Source organism: Hippichthys cyanospilos, chromosome 15 (genome assembly GCF_059441005.1).
Source record: "Hippichthys cyanospilos isolate Australia breed blue-spotted pipefish chromosome 15, RoL_Hcya_1.0, whole genome shotgun sequence".
Lineage (NCBI taxonomy): Eukaryota > Metazoa > Chordata > Actinopteri > Syngnathiformes > Syngnathidae > Hippichthys > Hippichthys cyanospilos.
The window spans coordinates 17,280,499-17,294,641 of record NC_142383.1 but is presented as its reverse complement, the minus strand read 5'-3'; the positions used below and the strand labels follow the sequence as shown (position 1 = coordinate 17,294,641).

Sequence of the window (14,143 nt, the reverse complement as noted above, 5' to 3'; positions counted from 1 at the left end):
TCTTTGCCACGCTAATATGCATGTTACAGTATATTATCTATTTTACATAGTTTGTTATTAAAATTATTTACGTCTGTACGCTAATCAACATTTGTTAGAATACTGCACCAACAAAACAGTCACGCACCTGGTTGTTTTTACCGGGAGATTGCCCCCTCTGGTGGCTGGCAAAAAAAAAGTAGTGGCTTACAATCCAAAGTTGGTGGTACATTTGTGTTACCAGCTAATAAGTAAATTACAATATACGATAAGACGCTAGTATGCTAACATTTTAGTGTTGACATGCTTTGTGTGTATTTTTGTGTTAACATGCCCAGTATTTTAGCATACTGATATTAGTACACTGAAACGTATATTAATGTTATCAATGTACGATATTTTTTTTCCTATAGGGCTTGAACATACCTGCATGTTTAGAAAGAAGAGCAGCACCAACATATTTTCAAAATAACACAAGGCGCTCAGACTGTTAGAATACCGCACCAACACAACAGTAACATGCCTGGCGGTTGTTAACAGATATATATTTTTGTGTTAACATGCCCAATATTCTAGCATATTGATATTAGTACACTGACACGTATGTTCATTTCAATGTAGCATATTTTTTTCATATAAGACTTGACCATACCTGCATGTTTAGAAAGAAGAGCAGCACCAACATATTTTCAAAATACCACAAGGCACTCAGACTGTTAGAATACCGCACCAACACAACAGTATCATGCCTGGCGATGTGGGAGATTGCCCCCTGCTGGCTAGTAAAGAAACCCTGCCTGATACACCACAGTGGACGATAAGCCTCAGGGTTCAAAGCGCGAGAAAAAAGTCGTGGCTTAGTCAGAAATTTACGGTACGTTTGCGTTATTATACCAACACACTTGTAAGCTAAAGCGTATGCTGCAATGTTAGTGTACGATTAGTATGTTAACATTGTTGTTTATATTTTTTACAGTAAACATGCTAACATGCTAGCGAAGTACACGTATTGTATGTCAGTTACGCTAACGTTTCTTCTTTGAGTACGCAATTCATAACATTTATTTCATCGTATTGAATACGTATTTTGTATATTCCTACGCCATTTTCACGCAGGGGAGTATTTTCGTGATTTTTTTTTTTTTTTCTTTGTTCCGATGATTTTGTGACCCGGCGGCGATGGATGCGGCGGCGCCCGGTGACGAGCGCTCACCTGCCTCGGAAGGTGCGATGCTATCTTCAGACATGACGACAGCTCGACAAACGCGACCACTTGCTCGCCGCCGTGCATTTGCACTTGGCGGTGTGTGTGAAAAGGAAGGGGGGGGGGGGGTGTCGCATTATTTCAGAGTTTGTCCCCCTCCCCGGAGAATGATGTGTCTTCACGTGCGCAAATGACAATCTGGACAAAATGCCCGCAGGTAGAACGACATGGATGACATCACCATTTTTTTTTTTTCGTGCGTTGAAGTATTTGTTGAATTTATTTAATTATTTATGACTCTAATTTGAATATTTGTTATAATTTCATGATCAGGTTTGAATCCAATTATGTAATGAAGGTAAAAAACAGCTCACTCATATTTGTGTATTTTATGAAAGAAAATCAGTCCATTTTTAGTTACTTTTTCTATTAGTTTTTTTTATACAAATAAAATAATTCGGGATCAATTACGTGATTTTATTACTTGATTACAATTTAAAATAAATTAAAAATGTATAAAAATATTTATATTTATAAATAATAAATATTTATTACTTCATTACAATGAAAAAAAATGAAAAAAAATGTTTTATTTAGGATGAGAAACTATTATTTTGATACAGTATTTCATTTGTATTATTTAATAGGATTCACAATATTTTTTTTTAAATCTGCTTTATTTTCAAATAGAATTTCTTTATTACTTCATTACAATGAAAAAAAATGAAAAAAAATGTTTTATTTAGGATGAGAAACTATTATTTTGATACAGTATTTCATTTGTATTATTTAATAGGATTTACAATATTTTTTTTTAAATCTGCTTTATTTTCAAATAGAATTTCTGTTTTAATAAATTCTGAAGTAATAAAAGAACTTCTGTTCACATTATTACAAATCTCTAATACACACAAAACAGCGTTGTTGTTCTTGTAATATTGCAAATTTTTCTCAGATTTTTTTTTTTTTTTAATTTATATTTCCAATGTATTTTAGGGTTAGGGATCTTTAAAAAAAACTTGCTTAGAATTAAATTTTCTAGATGAATTCATGAGTTCATGGAGTGTGAAGGAATTGTCACGTTTTTGACACGTGGTATGAAAACAAAACAAAACAAAAAAAAAAACCGACTGAGTGAGCAGGCAGGCAGATGACGCGGGATAAAAGCGGCGCTCCTTTTAGCAGCGCCTCAAGCTAATAAGCGCTCCGATTTTTGGAGGTCGGTAGTATTTTGGGACCCGCTCCCGCCGGCTCCTCTCAGCACGACAAGATGTCGCCGCAATAAAAGCTGAGAAAAAAGCTATCAAACGTAATGGTATATTACATATATACATATATACGTATATATACATTAGGAAACAAGCTAGCCTTTCAATGGGGTGTGTAGACTTTTTATAAGCGCCCGCCCAGATTCACGACAGGCTTTGCGCAACCGTTTTTCTTTTAGCGCTTTTATCGGGACGGAACAGCGAGCTTCGGCGTCGACGCGAAACCTATTTTCGTCGGTACGAGAGAGCGACGAAGATGGATGTCGGCGGCGCGCGCGAGAAGGCGAATTAGCGCCAGCCGACAATGAAGAAATAAATCTGGGTCACAATCCCGCCTGCGTTCTTTTTTTTTTTTCTCCAGGAGAGACTTCACAAAGATTTTTTTTTTTCTTTTCTTGTTGCTGCTGGAGACGAGAAAATGGGACAACTCCGAAGAGATAATGAGCTTTGAGTGTGTACGCGCACGCGTCTGTGCGTGCCAACCAACCTCATCGGTGAAAAAAGTTGATCAATGAACAATTTTTACACAAATGAAAACAATGCATTAAAAAAAAACCTCACTTTTATCCACTTAAGTTTATTTGTCTTTGAAACGTCACAATGTCTCAGTGCTAGCCGCTAGCTATACCGCCAATATTTTGTAAACAATATATACGATCAAGAGTTTTTAAATAGTAACATTTTAACATTACGACTTGTGTTCAAAAGAGATGCTGTCAGTAAAAAATGATCCATAAATAGATATTTTATTTCTACCGCAAAAATATATTTAAAAACAAGTCATAAAAGTCTACGTTTAATTTTTGTCACGATGTCTCAGTGCTAGCTGTTAGCTAGACCGCCAATATTTTGTAAACGATATATACGATCAAGAGTTTTTAAATAGTAAAATTTTAACATTACGACTTGTGTTCAAAAGAGATGCTGTCAGTAAAAAATGATCCATAAATAGATATTTTATTTCTACCGCAAAAATATATTTAAAAAAAGTCATAAAAGTCTACGTTTAATTTTTGTCACGATGTCTCAGTGCTAGCCGCTAGCTAGACCGCCAATGTTTTGTAAACGATATATACGATCAAGAGTTTTTAAATCGTAAAATTTTAACATACGACTTGTGTTCAAAAGAGATGCTGTCAGTAAAAAATGATCCATAAACAGATATTTTATTTCTACCGCAAAAATATATTTAAAAAAAAGTCATAAAAGTCTACGTTTAATTTTTGTCACGATGTCTCAGTGCTAGCTGTTAGCTAGACCGCCAATATTTTGTAAACGATATATACGATCAAGAGTTTTTAAATAGTAAAATTTTAACATTACGACTTGTGTTCAAAAGAGATGCTGTCAGTAAAAAATGATCCATAAATAGATATTTTATTTCTACCGCAAAAATATATTAAAAAAAAGTCATAAAAGTCTACGTTTAATTTTTGTCACGATGTCTCAGTGCTAGCCGCTAGCTAGACCGCCAATGTTTTGTAAACGATATATACGATCAAGAGTTTTTAAATCGTAAAATTTTAACATACGACTTGTGTTCAAAAGAGATGCTGTCAGTAAAAAATGATCCATAAACAGATATTTTATTTCTACCGCAAAAATATATTTAAAAAAAAGTCTTACAAGTCTACGTTTGTTTTGTTTTTTTTGATACATAAAATTTTCACCTTCCAGAAATCTATCTTGATAGCTAGCTAGTTAACACGACAGGTAATAACGTAGCTTGTAAGATAACGATATTTATCTTGCTAGCTAGCTACTGCTATAGATTGCAAGCTAATAATGTATGCTAGTTATTTACCTGCATAGTTAGTTAGCTAAGAAGTACTAACTTTTTATTAGCATTAATCTAGATTTCTTACTATGAATATTTATCTATCAACCACCTATATATTTTTTATTTACTTTCAACTCATTCCTTGCGTCCAACGTAAACAGGATTAAAAAAAAAAATATATATATATATATATATATACACATACATATATATACATATATGTATTTATAAAATAATGAAAAAAAACTGCTTTTATTCTGTAAAATACACAAAAAAAGATTTTGCTTTTTCTGAAGAATAGGGCAAAACATTTTGATCAAATGACACTTTATGGGATTTTTTTTTTTTATATATAAGACTTTTTTTTTTCTGGTCCAATTCCTTACAAAAATGTCATGCATCAATTCTTGTATGATTGTTTTGGTAGCCACGCTTCCTGAATTTCAATTTCAATTGTTAGCGCTGCGAAACCTTGATTTATTTTTTTGGCAACTCCATTTATTTATTTATTTATGTATTTTTTTTTTTTTTTTACCTCCTTGTTGTTTTGCGCATTACCTTCTTAAAAGTTCCACCTGTACGTCAAGAGCTTTTTCTTGGCAGCGTTACGATCTTTGTTATGCCGGTCCAGTTCCGTTTTATTTTTAGCTTTGGCGCGGCGGCGGTTGGCCGTCAACTTCACTCGTGCTCACTCGGATGCCAGCGAGAAAAGAACAACCTGAAATCTTTTTTCTATTTTTTTTATTTTTTAGTTTAAATCACATCGCCATTAATGCCGTAAGAGCACATTTGTGATTTCATTGCATTTGAAGGTAAACTAATAAAAAATGTTAAAAAAAATAATAAAGATCGCGCGTGGCTTGAAGCTTTGCCGAGGAAATTGTTTGGCGCTGTTTTTTTTTTTCTTTTTGATCAACAAACTCCGCCACAGCTTGTGTACTATTTGCATAAGGCCTGAATAATACATGACTGTTTTTACGACTGCAGTTCGCTTTTGTTCTTCAGCGGCACAGAGGCGGCAAAAATTGTGTTACTTTCGTTTTCGTAAAGGCGCCAAACGGTCTGAAATCAAGTCTTTGGGTTTCGGAGACAAATGCGGCAAAGTGTGAGAACTGTTAACCGCGGGCTGATGGTGACGTTTTCTTTTGGTGCAAAATGATCAAGAGGGAAAACGAATAATGAGTCATTTCGGTTCTCCTGATGAATTAATCATGAAAGCAATTTCAGAACAACAAAAGTAAATGTTCGAAGCTCATCTTTTTCTTCAAGTATTAGCATATGCGGACTCAGATACTGACACGTTTTGTACTATTGAAGACTCAATAGAAATTCAAGAAAATAGAAATATGAAAAAACTTAAGCTAACCCTAAACATGGAAGCAAAATAGGGGAAAAATTGTGGAATTAAGGTCAAATTTAGCTCGCTAGCTTTATTTATCCAGCTAGGTATATACAGTAGTTATTTTTAGCTTGCTCGCTAGCTTGCCCTCTATATGTAGCTACATAGCTAGCTAACTAGTTATCTACCGTTATCAGCTAGCCACCTAGCTACCTATATACTTATCTAGCTAGCTAGCTAGCAAGAGATAAATGGACGGACAACAGACGTACACACTGACAGAAAGAAGAGCTAGTTTGCTATACTTGGATGAATTGCGCCGCTAGTTAGCTCGTTTTGGCAAATATCTAGCTAAATCTAGCGAAAAAGCAAACAAACACAAAGCTAGCTAGATATTTGAACTGCGAAATTATGCTATGAAAAATCTGTAACCAAAAAAAAAAAAAAAAGGGAAGGAAAACATTGTATTTGTACCATGTTACTGTACATGCATTCGGTGGTGCCGGTTAAAGTCTGGTTCCAGTTCTCCGTGTTTTACAGCCCCACCTCCGATTCCCCGGAGAAAACATCCAACCCGACGCGTAAGAAAAGATCAAACTCAACATGAACTGCCGCTTGTTAGCGCAAAAGCGAAGCGACGTGCGCGGATGCTGCGCTCGTAGCATCCATAATTTAGCCCGCGGTGATGTTAAGATGCACGGAATCACGGCGCCTCGTCTTGTCTCTCGTCGCATTTAGTTTACATTCCCGTGTAAGACAAAACATCAGCCGAGTCCGCGCACCGGTCGTTACGCGCTAAACGCGGCAAAACCCGTTTGCGAAAGCTACATATTGGAAAAAACGCGAAAAAACGCGAAAAACGCGTGCTAGGCTTGTCTTGGACTCGCAATTTTGACTCTTTCAATATTGTTTGTAATATTTCGTCATTTGTATGCTAGCTTCGCCGAGGACTTAAAACCGACTTGAATGTTTACAAAACCATGCCAGCTGTTTAGAGTCCAGCTGCTCTGAGAGAAACGACCCCCCCACCCCCACCACCACCACCACCACTACCCCACCCCCGTATCGTATGAGTTTGTTCTCCAATCCTGTGAGGATTTAACACGACACCTGAGCTCGTTCCCCAAGTCCCAATTCATCTTGTCAGAAGCGATGGAAAAAAAGGCCACTGGATCACTGCCAGATTCTTTTTTGTCCCTGGCGACCGATCCCAAAACACCACCAAGGCAGCATGGACCTCCCAGGAGGTGAAGATCCTACCCCATCGGGATGACCTCTGATGGATGTTGTTGACTTCATTAGGTAGGCTAGCTACGTAGCTTTTGAACCGCATTGCTCAATTTGTGCTAGTTTACTGCGCTATCAGCAAAACCTGGCTAAATTAACCAGGCTAGCGACGTAGCTTGGTAACTAACGATGCTAACGTTCAATCTTGATGTTAAAAAACATCCCGTAAGACGGGTGAAGACACAAATGAGTCGCAAAGTTTAGCTTTGCAGAAATGTAGGTCGCCACGGACGAGAAATTGAAGAGGGTACATTGCCTTTGATGTTAACATGAATCCTCCTGTTCTATTATGGGTCAAATTGACCCATTTGAATATTAGTTTTTCAGTACAAGACTTCTGTTTGTCTTATGTATGTAAAGTTGTCATAAAATGGCATTCGAATGCATTTTTTTTTAATTAATTTGACTACTTCTTAATCGATAGGCAAAGCCCGGGTCAAAATGACCCATAAATATTATTGATGCTTCTAAGAGGAAAGAGCATTGTTATCTAGCACGATTACGCATGAAAACAGCTTCTGAAACTTTTGGACTATTACACATGACTCAAATTGGCGAGGGTCAAATTGACCCGTGATGTTCTAACTAAAGAACGTAACACACGGATATAAATTAAGGAGTGTGTTACTTTGTGAGTGGATTTAAATGTTTTTGAGACCTTTGGATAAATACACACACCGTCGGGTCAAATTGACCCCAAAATATTATTGTTCATTCTAAGCAGGAAGAACATTGTTGCGCTAGCAGGATTACACAAGAAAAAAAAGCTTTTGGACAACGACACATTGCCCGGGGTCAAATTGACCCAGGATGTTTTTACTACGTAACACACGGATATAAATTAGGTAGTGTAGAGACTTTGGAATGAATACAAACACCTTCGGGTCGTATTGACCCAGAGATATTATCGCTGTTCTTGAAAAATGATTATAAATCACTGGTTAAGACAAAAACAATCGATTTGGATCTTACACGTTTCTAACAAGTGACTAAATACGCCTCGGGTCAAATTGACCCAAGGACATAAATGCTGCTCTTTGTAAACAAACATACCAGGAGGGGAAAACGTTCGATTGTGCTTTTTCAATTTTTCTCTGACCCGAACACTGTTTTGCAAACTTTTTCCTCTCTTTTTTTTTTAATAATCCACATTCTAGCTGTTAAAAAATAATGAAAAAAAAAAAGGAGTGAGAACCTTTAGGCGCTACAGTGTTGTCTCCTAGCAACCAGCACAAAAAGGGTAGGCAATGGAGGAAAAAAAAAAGGCAGTTTCACCATTCCAAAGTGTTTTTATTTATTTTTGCAATATTAAAAAAGATAAATTGTCACGTTATTAAGGGTCGAAGCTCGGCACGGTGGAGATAAAACCCCTGAAAAGGAAGTAACCCGGAGCCCATCCGGCACCCGCAATATTCCCGGCCGTCGTGGCAGCTGGATTGATTTTATTTTATTTCGCTGCAGGGCTACAGGCAAACTTTTCACAGCCTTATTTTATGTTTTCCCAACAAACAAAAAACGAGTATACCAATGTCCTTCTTTTTTTTTTTTGGGTTTTGTTTGTTTGTTGTTGCTAAGATGCCGGAGGCAGTGTGGAAGCGGCGGGAATGGGGATGAGCAGGTACTAGACCAGACCTTAAATTCCAATTACGACTTTGACGCATTTTTGGATCAAATTTACTTTACGAAACGTTAGATACAGATGAAGTTCACTCCAAATGATGATAGGGTTGGATATGGATCATTAAAAAAAAAAAAAAAATCCATATAAAATATCAGTAGTTTTTTGTTAGTAAAATTCGATAACCGAGGTTCGTAATAGCCGTTTTTGTCACTGATCCCAATATGAGTCCTTTGAAAAAGTCACTGATACCGAGTACCGATACCACTGTAACTTTTGATATATATAAAAAAAAAGTCACTGATACTGAGTACCGATACCACGGTAACTTTTGATACATAAAAATTCCACCAAAAATCAATAACAATCATTTTGAGGAAGAGTATATATATATCCCCTTTTAATACTTTCCTTCAAGTCTACAGCAAAAATATCAACATTTCAGTTTCTATACACATACTAAGAGAAACTGCATCTTAATTGTAATATTTCAGACATGTACGTTTTCAGTTCACAATTATAAAATGGCCACAAGAGGGCAATATCAGCGATACCAATACCCGGTATCGGTCCTCGTCTGCTCCTAAGTATGATGTTAACTATTACAAACGGTACGATTACCGGCAACTATGATACGGTTCGTTACACTACAGTGATAATTACGTCTCAATTATGATGTATGTTATTTAAACCCATCACAAAGCATTCCAAAATTCCTAATGAATTTTATGATTTTTTTTTAACTATTTTCCTCTTTATGATTCATGACATGGCATGACTACTTAGTTAAAATACTGCCAGAATGATGTGGAAAAAAATGACAAAAAAATATTGTAAAAGGACAACCAATTGGTCACGCCACGTTAAAATTTAACACGTCACCATTTGGGCGAAATTTCAGCTCCCTAGTGCCTTTTTTCAAAGTGTTCCATTTGATGGGGAAAACCTCCGATGTAAAGATCAAAGAATTTGACAAAAACACCACACGAGGGTTAAAACGAACTACGATCCGCCGCATTCCGTTTCGACGCGCTTTACGATTGACGCTCATGCGATATGATTTTTATAACTCGAATCCAAGGAGGATGCGACACTATTTGCTCATTACAATGCAGCAATGATGATATAATTATTTCCTACACCGATATGATTCCCTCAATTATATTGCATGATCACTGTGCAAAACAGCACTTGACATGTTTTGCATATTTATTTGAATCATTACGGCTGCCTTCTGTCTTTTCTTTTTTTTTTTTTTTCCTTCAGGTTAGGCTTCTGCACATTTCCCGTGGTGCAGCGTTGCACGCACACGCGCGCGCGCACGCACGCAACGCCAGCAGCGCCTGCTGCTACATGCATATTTTATAGACAACCTTTCACTCCAATTTTCGCTGCACAGTCTGCAGGGGGGCATCCTGGTCAAAAAGTCACCAGGACTCAGTGGACCAAAGAAAACCTGAGCAAAAACTCCATAAATTCATTTCCTGGAAGAAACGGGCCGAGCAGACGCCTGTTTTGCGTTCCGTCTGCGGAAGGGTTGTCCAAAATTTTTCTTCCAGGGGCCACATACGGAAAAAAAAAAAAAATGCAAGGGCCAATTGAACCCCTGTGCACACGCGTTTACATTATTTTTCTGTCTCTACCGCCACCTACTGTGCTGAAGTGAAACACAAGCCAACAAAGAATTTTCTGTTCGCTGACATAGTTTGACCGCCGCAAAAATGGCAGGAAAATTAATTGAATAAATCCTATTAAAATGCATCTCAAAAAATAGAATTATAATGGTTTTATGTGGTCCAAAATTTGGACAATGATTATTTGGGTACACAAAATCTCCCACGTCCAGTTGCAATCACACAGAAAACTTGTTGCATTTGGAAAAAGTTACATTCGCGGGCAACAAATGGCCCCCGGGCCATAGTTTGGTCTACAGGGAAGCCATGATGACACGGGAGTCTCATGATGACAGAGGAGGATGAAAACAAAGGTGTTTACTTCAGGGTTGCAGTATTACGCTATTTATTTGAGAATTGGCCGCTGATTCGTTTTTTGGGGCCACTTATTTTTTTTTGGTGCTTTTAAGATTTATGACAGTGAACTCCAGGCGAAATAAAAAAAAAAATGCTTCATTTGCAACCATTAAGTGTGGAAAAAAATAAATTAATGTGCTTTATACCAAGTCACGTCATCAGCCTTAAGGGCAGTAATGAGTAGCTAGCAAGATTTTTTTTTTTTTCACACATTCTGCATTCTTTAAATGATGCTTAGATTATTCATAAAGTGGCCATTTTGGGGCGTAAATAAGAAACGCGCTGAATTAAGTGTCTTCGAAAGACACCTACAAAATATAGTGGATCTTTGCTGCTCTCTGCAGGCCAAGTAAATACTGCATGGATTTTTTATGGGTCACGTCACCTTTTTAAAACGGTTGATGTTATTTATTTTGGGCGTAAATCATATTACGTAGTTTCATTTGTGTTTATCTGGTTTGTTTACATTAATTTCAGACTTGCTTTTGCACTCGTATTGTTCTTAAAACCATTAGAATAAAGTCTTACATTAGCTTTTCGAAGAAAGAAAAAAAAAAATCAGAGTTCGGTTTGATAAATACCAGATAGGTGGAGGGTCCAGAACTGCATCCTTTTGTCCAACTTCCATTCGCATTTTTTCCGGGTGGAGTCCGACATCATAAACGATGGTATAAATATCCACTTGCTGTTCGCTGAGTAAGAACAAGCGAAAAGGAACAAGAGTTAGTTTTATTTGAATAAAAATGTGAGTACAAACCTTTATGGGTGGTTACAGGTGACTTGATAGTCTCACATGAAAACAAAACAGCAATAGCTAGCTTGTTTCTGACTATAAAGCACTTGGTTCTGATAAACTGGTCCGTGGTAGGTAATATTCTTTTGGGAAAATTTTACATGGTGCCATTGCTGTAGACTATATCAGGCAAACATCACTGCCCTCGCCGGTGAGATCAGAAAACCGCTAAACCAGAAGTGACCATGTACAGTTTGGGTAAACGCTAGCTTAGCAGAGCTTGAAGTCAGGTAGGGTCAGGGTTTGTGTTCCAGGAATTGTGGAACACTTTGCTAGCTTAAGCGAAAACACACGACAATTAAATTGAAAAAAAACGTTTTATTCAAACCAAGATACAAGGTACTTTACAGAACACGGCGGCAGCTGAAAAAAAGCTTACGAGCTGCCGCTGGCGAATTGCTGACTATGAAGAAAAGTTGGACTATCCGGTCTGGACTCTTTTGACCTGCAATGTGAACTAAACCCAACGCGGGGTACCAAATTCCCAGACGCGCTGGTTTTGCGCACCTGATGCGGCGGCAAAGTGGATGGACTTTAGCATAGCTAAATTTCATAGAGATAGGTGGTCCCGTTGTTGTAGACCTTGTCGGGCGGACCCTGGTTGGTAAAAGACAGGTAAGTATCATTGGCCTCGATGGTAAGGTCGTCGGAAAACAGGTAGGACCAAAAGTGTCCGCCGTGACGATCGGCGCCGGAGTGGCAAATGACAGAGGCGAGGCGGTACGTCTGCTTGGTGTTCTCGTCCACGTCCATCTCCAGGCGTTTGGGCGAGTAGACCCGGTCGCGACTCACGAATCCGTCGCCGGCGAGCCGGTTGACGAAGAAGGTCAAAACGTCGGGGTGGGTCCAGAACTGCTTGCGGACGGTTTTGTGGCCGCACGCCCTGCAGCGGCCCCGCCGCCCGCCCGTGGCGCGCCTGATCAGGGACACCAGCGTCTCGCCGTTGAGCGGTTTGGGCAAGGTGACCACGTTGCCCAAGTTGGAGACGGACGTGGTGGTGAGGCGGCACTGCGGGCAGCGGTTGACGTCGCGCACCTCCACGCCGGTGTTGATCCCGCAGCGGTCCAGCCACGACAAGAGCGGCACCAGCAGGTCCACCGAGTCGTTGTTCTCGTACAAAACCAGGGCCGGCACGAAGTCGCAGAGCTCGCCCAGGGCCACGCAAAGCTCCGCCGCCGTGAAGCACGTGCCCGGGTTCTCCAGGGCGCTCAAGTAGAGGCAGGCGAACGCCGGCATCTCCGAGAGTAAGCTGACGAAGCGCTCCATGCGCTCGGGTAGCTTTCGCTGCACCGCGTTCAGGTTCAGCGTGGCTTGCAGCGTGGAGTTCATCCAGCAGTTGTTGCAGTAGTTGGCAAAGCGACAGATCTTCTTCAGCGGGCTCTTCTTCTTCTGGTCGGCGGGCTCTTCCAGGGGCTCGCCGTCCCACGCGTCGAAGCGTCCCGCTCGAACCGTCGGGCCTGGCGAAACAGCGGCGCGTTTTAGAGCGGCCGAGGTGCGGCGAGGAACGCGGTGGTTTCGGTACCGGCGCTTTTGGTGACGGCGAGGGGACGCGGTAGGCCGTCCGCAGCGGTCCTCAGCGCTTTGGTGGCCGCGGCTCCCAGAAAAAAGCCCAGGAAGAGAAACGGCATGTTGCCCGGGAAAGTCGCCGCGATAACGATGACAAACGAACGGGAAGGGGGGTCGACGCGGGGACTGATCGAGCTTTGTGACACGTCATTTTTCTGCTGTGTGATGTCATAGCCTGTGTAACAAAGGCGCCTCCAAAAGGCCTTTTGAGCAGCTTTGAGATGAGAGCCTCCACCGGGTAGCAACTGGTTAACTTCAAAGACACAAAGGTGACATTGGTGACATCTGGTGGTCAGATAGAGACATAGCGCTACAATCTTTTTAAGTATTCACTTATTTGGGTTTACGTTTCACAATGGGATATTATACATGTATAATGAACTCTTAAAAAAAAAGCATTGATTCAATTTTAATTAAGTTTTCTAGGTAAACATCTCTCTGGGTCAATAGGACCCAGACGCATTTTTATTTACGAAAACGAGTCAAAACCCTTACTTGTGTGGAAAACCACTCGCAATGTTAGAAAGGCAGTAATTAATGTATGTTACGTTTGTTTCTCTAGAAAAGTAACATCCTGGGTCATTTTGACCCAGGGTATTAAGTAATCTTTCAAATGTTTCAGAAACATGTGTGTGTAATTCTGCTAACAAATCGCGTGACTCCCTTTTTACCCCTCAGAAACAGCAATAACATTCCTGGGTCATTTTGACCCGGGATTTGCTTGCTTGTTGGAAAAACAGCAAATATTAAAAGAAGAATAATCATCAACAAAAATGCATTCACAAAAAGTTGAGATTTTTTTTGTTGTAATCCTTCTTACTGACAAACTGTTTTCCCCGATTCCTCTTCAGAAACAGCAAAAATATCCCTGGGTCATTTTGACCCGGGATCTTCTTATTTATGAGAAGAGTTGCAAAAACCGAAGAAAAAAAATACATTAACAAAACGCTTTGAGAAACATTTTTCCCTGAGTAACCCTGCTTACTAACAAATCGTTTGATTCCTTTTTTTCCCCTCAGAAAAAGCGATTATATTCCAGGGTCATTTTGACCCGGGGTTTTCTCATTTATCAGAAAAATTGCAAAAAAAATATATAGTCACAAAAATGTATAGACATGCATAAACCAAGCAGGTTCGGTCGTGGAAAATCTCCATTTACCATTTACATTGACTTTCAAACGGGTCAGTTTGACCCACTGATTCATTTTAAGGATAATAGAAGCATGTCCCCTTTAAGAGGCCGAGACTGAGAAGAGGGGGGGAGGAGGGAAAAGGCGGG

The 14,143-nt window shown here is 39.4% G+C and overlaps 1 protein-coding gene across 1 annotated transcript; it reads right to left on the bottom strand.

Annotated features, from left to right (window-relative positions):
• Positions 1-11,601: 11,601 nt before the first annotated feature.
• LOC148411998 (uncharacterized) lies at positions 11,602-13,172 on the bottom strand. Its single transcript, XM_088435382.1, has 2 exons — positions 12,821-13,172; positions 11,602-12,755 (listed from the first exon to the last, which is right to left on the bottom strand). Exons 1-2 carry the CDS (start codon positions 12,924-12,926, stop codon positions 11,842-11,844), a joined length of 1,020 nt encoding a protein of 339 aa, XP_088291508.1. The 5' UTR covers positions 12,927-13,172; the 3' UTR covers positions 11,602-11,841.
• Between the last annotated feature and the right edge of the window lie 971 nt (positions 13,173-14,143).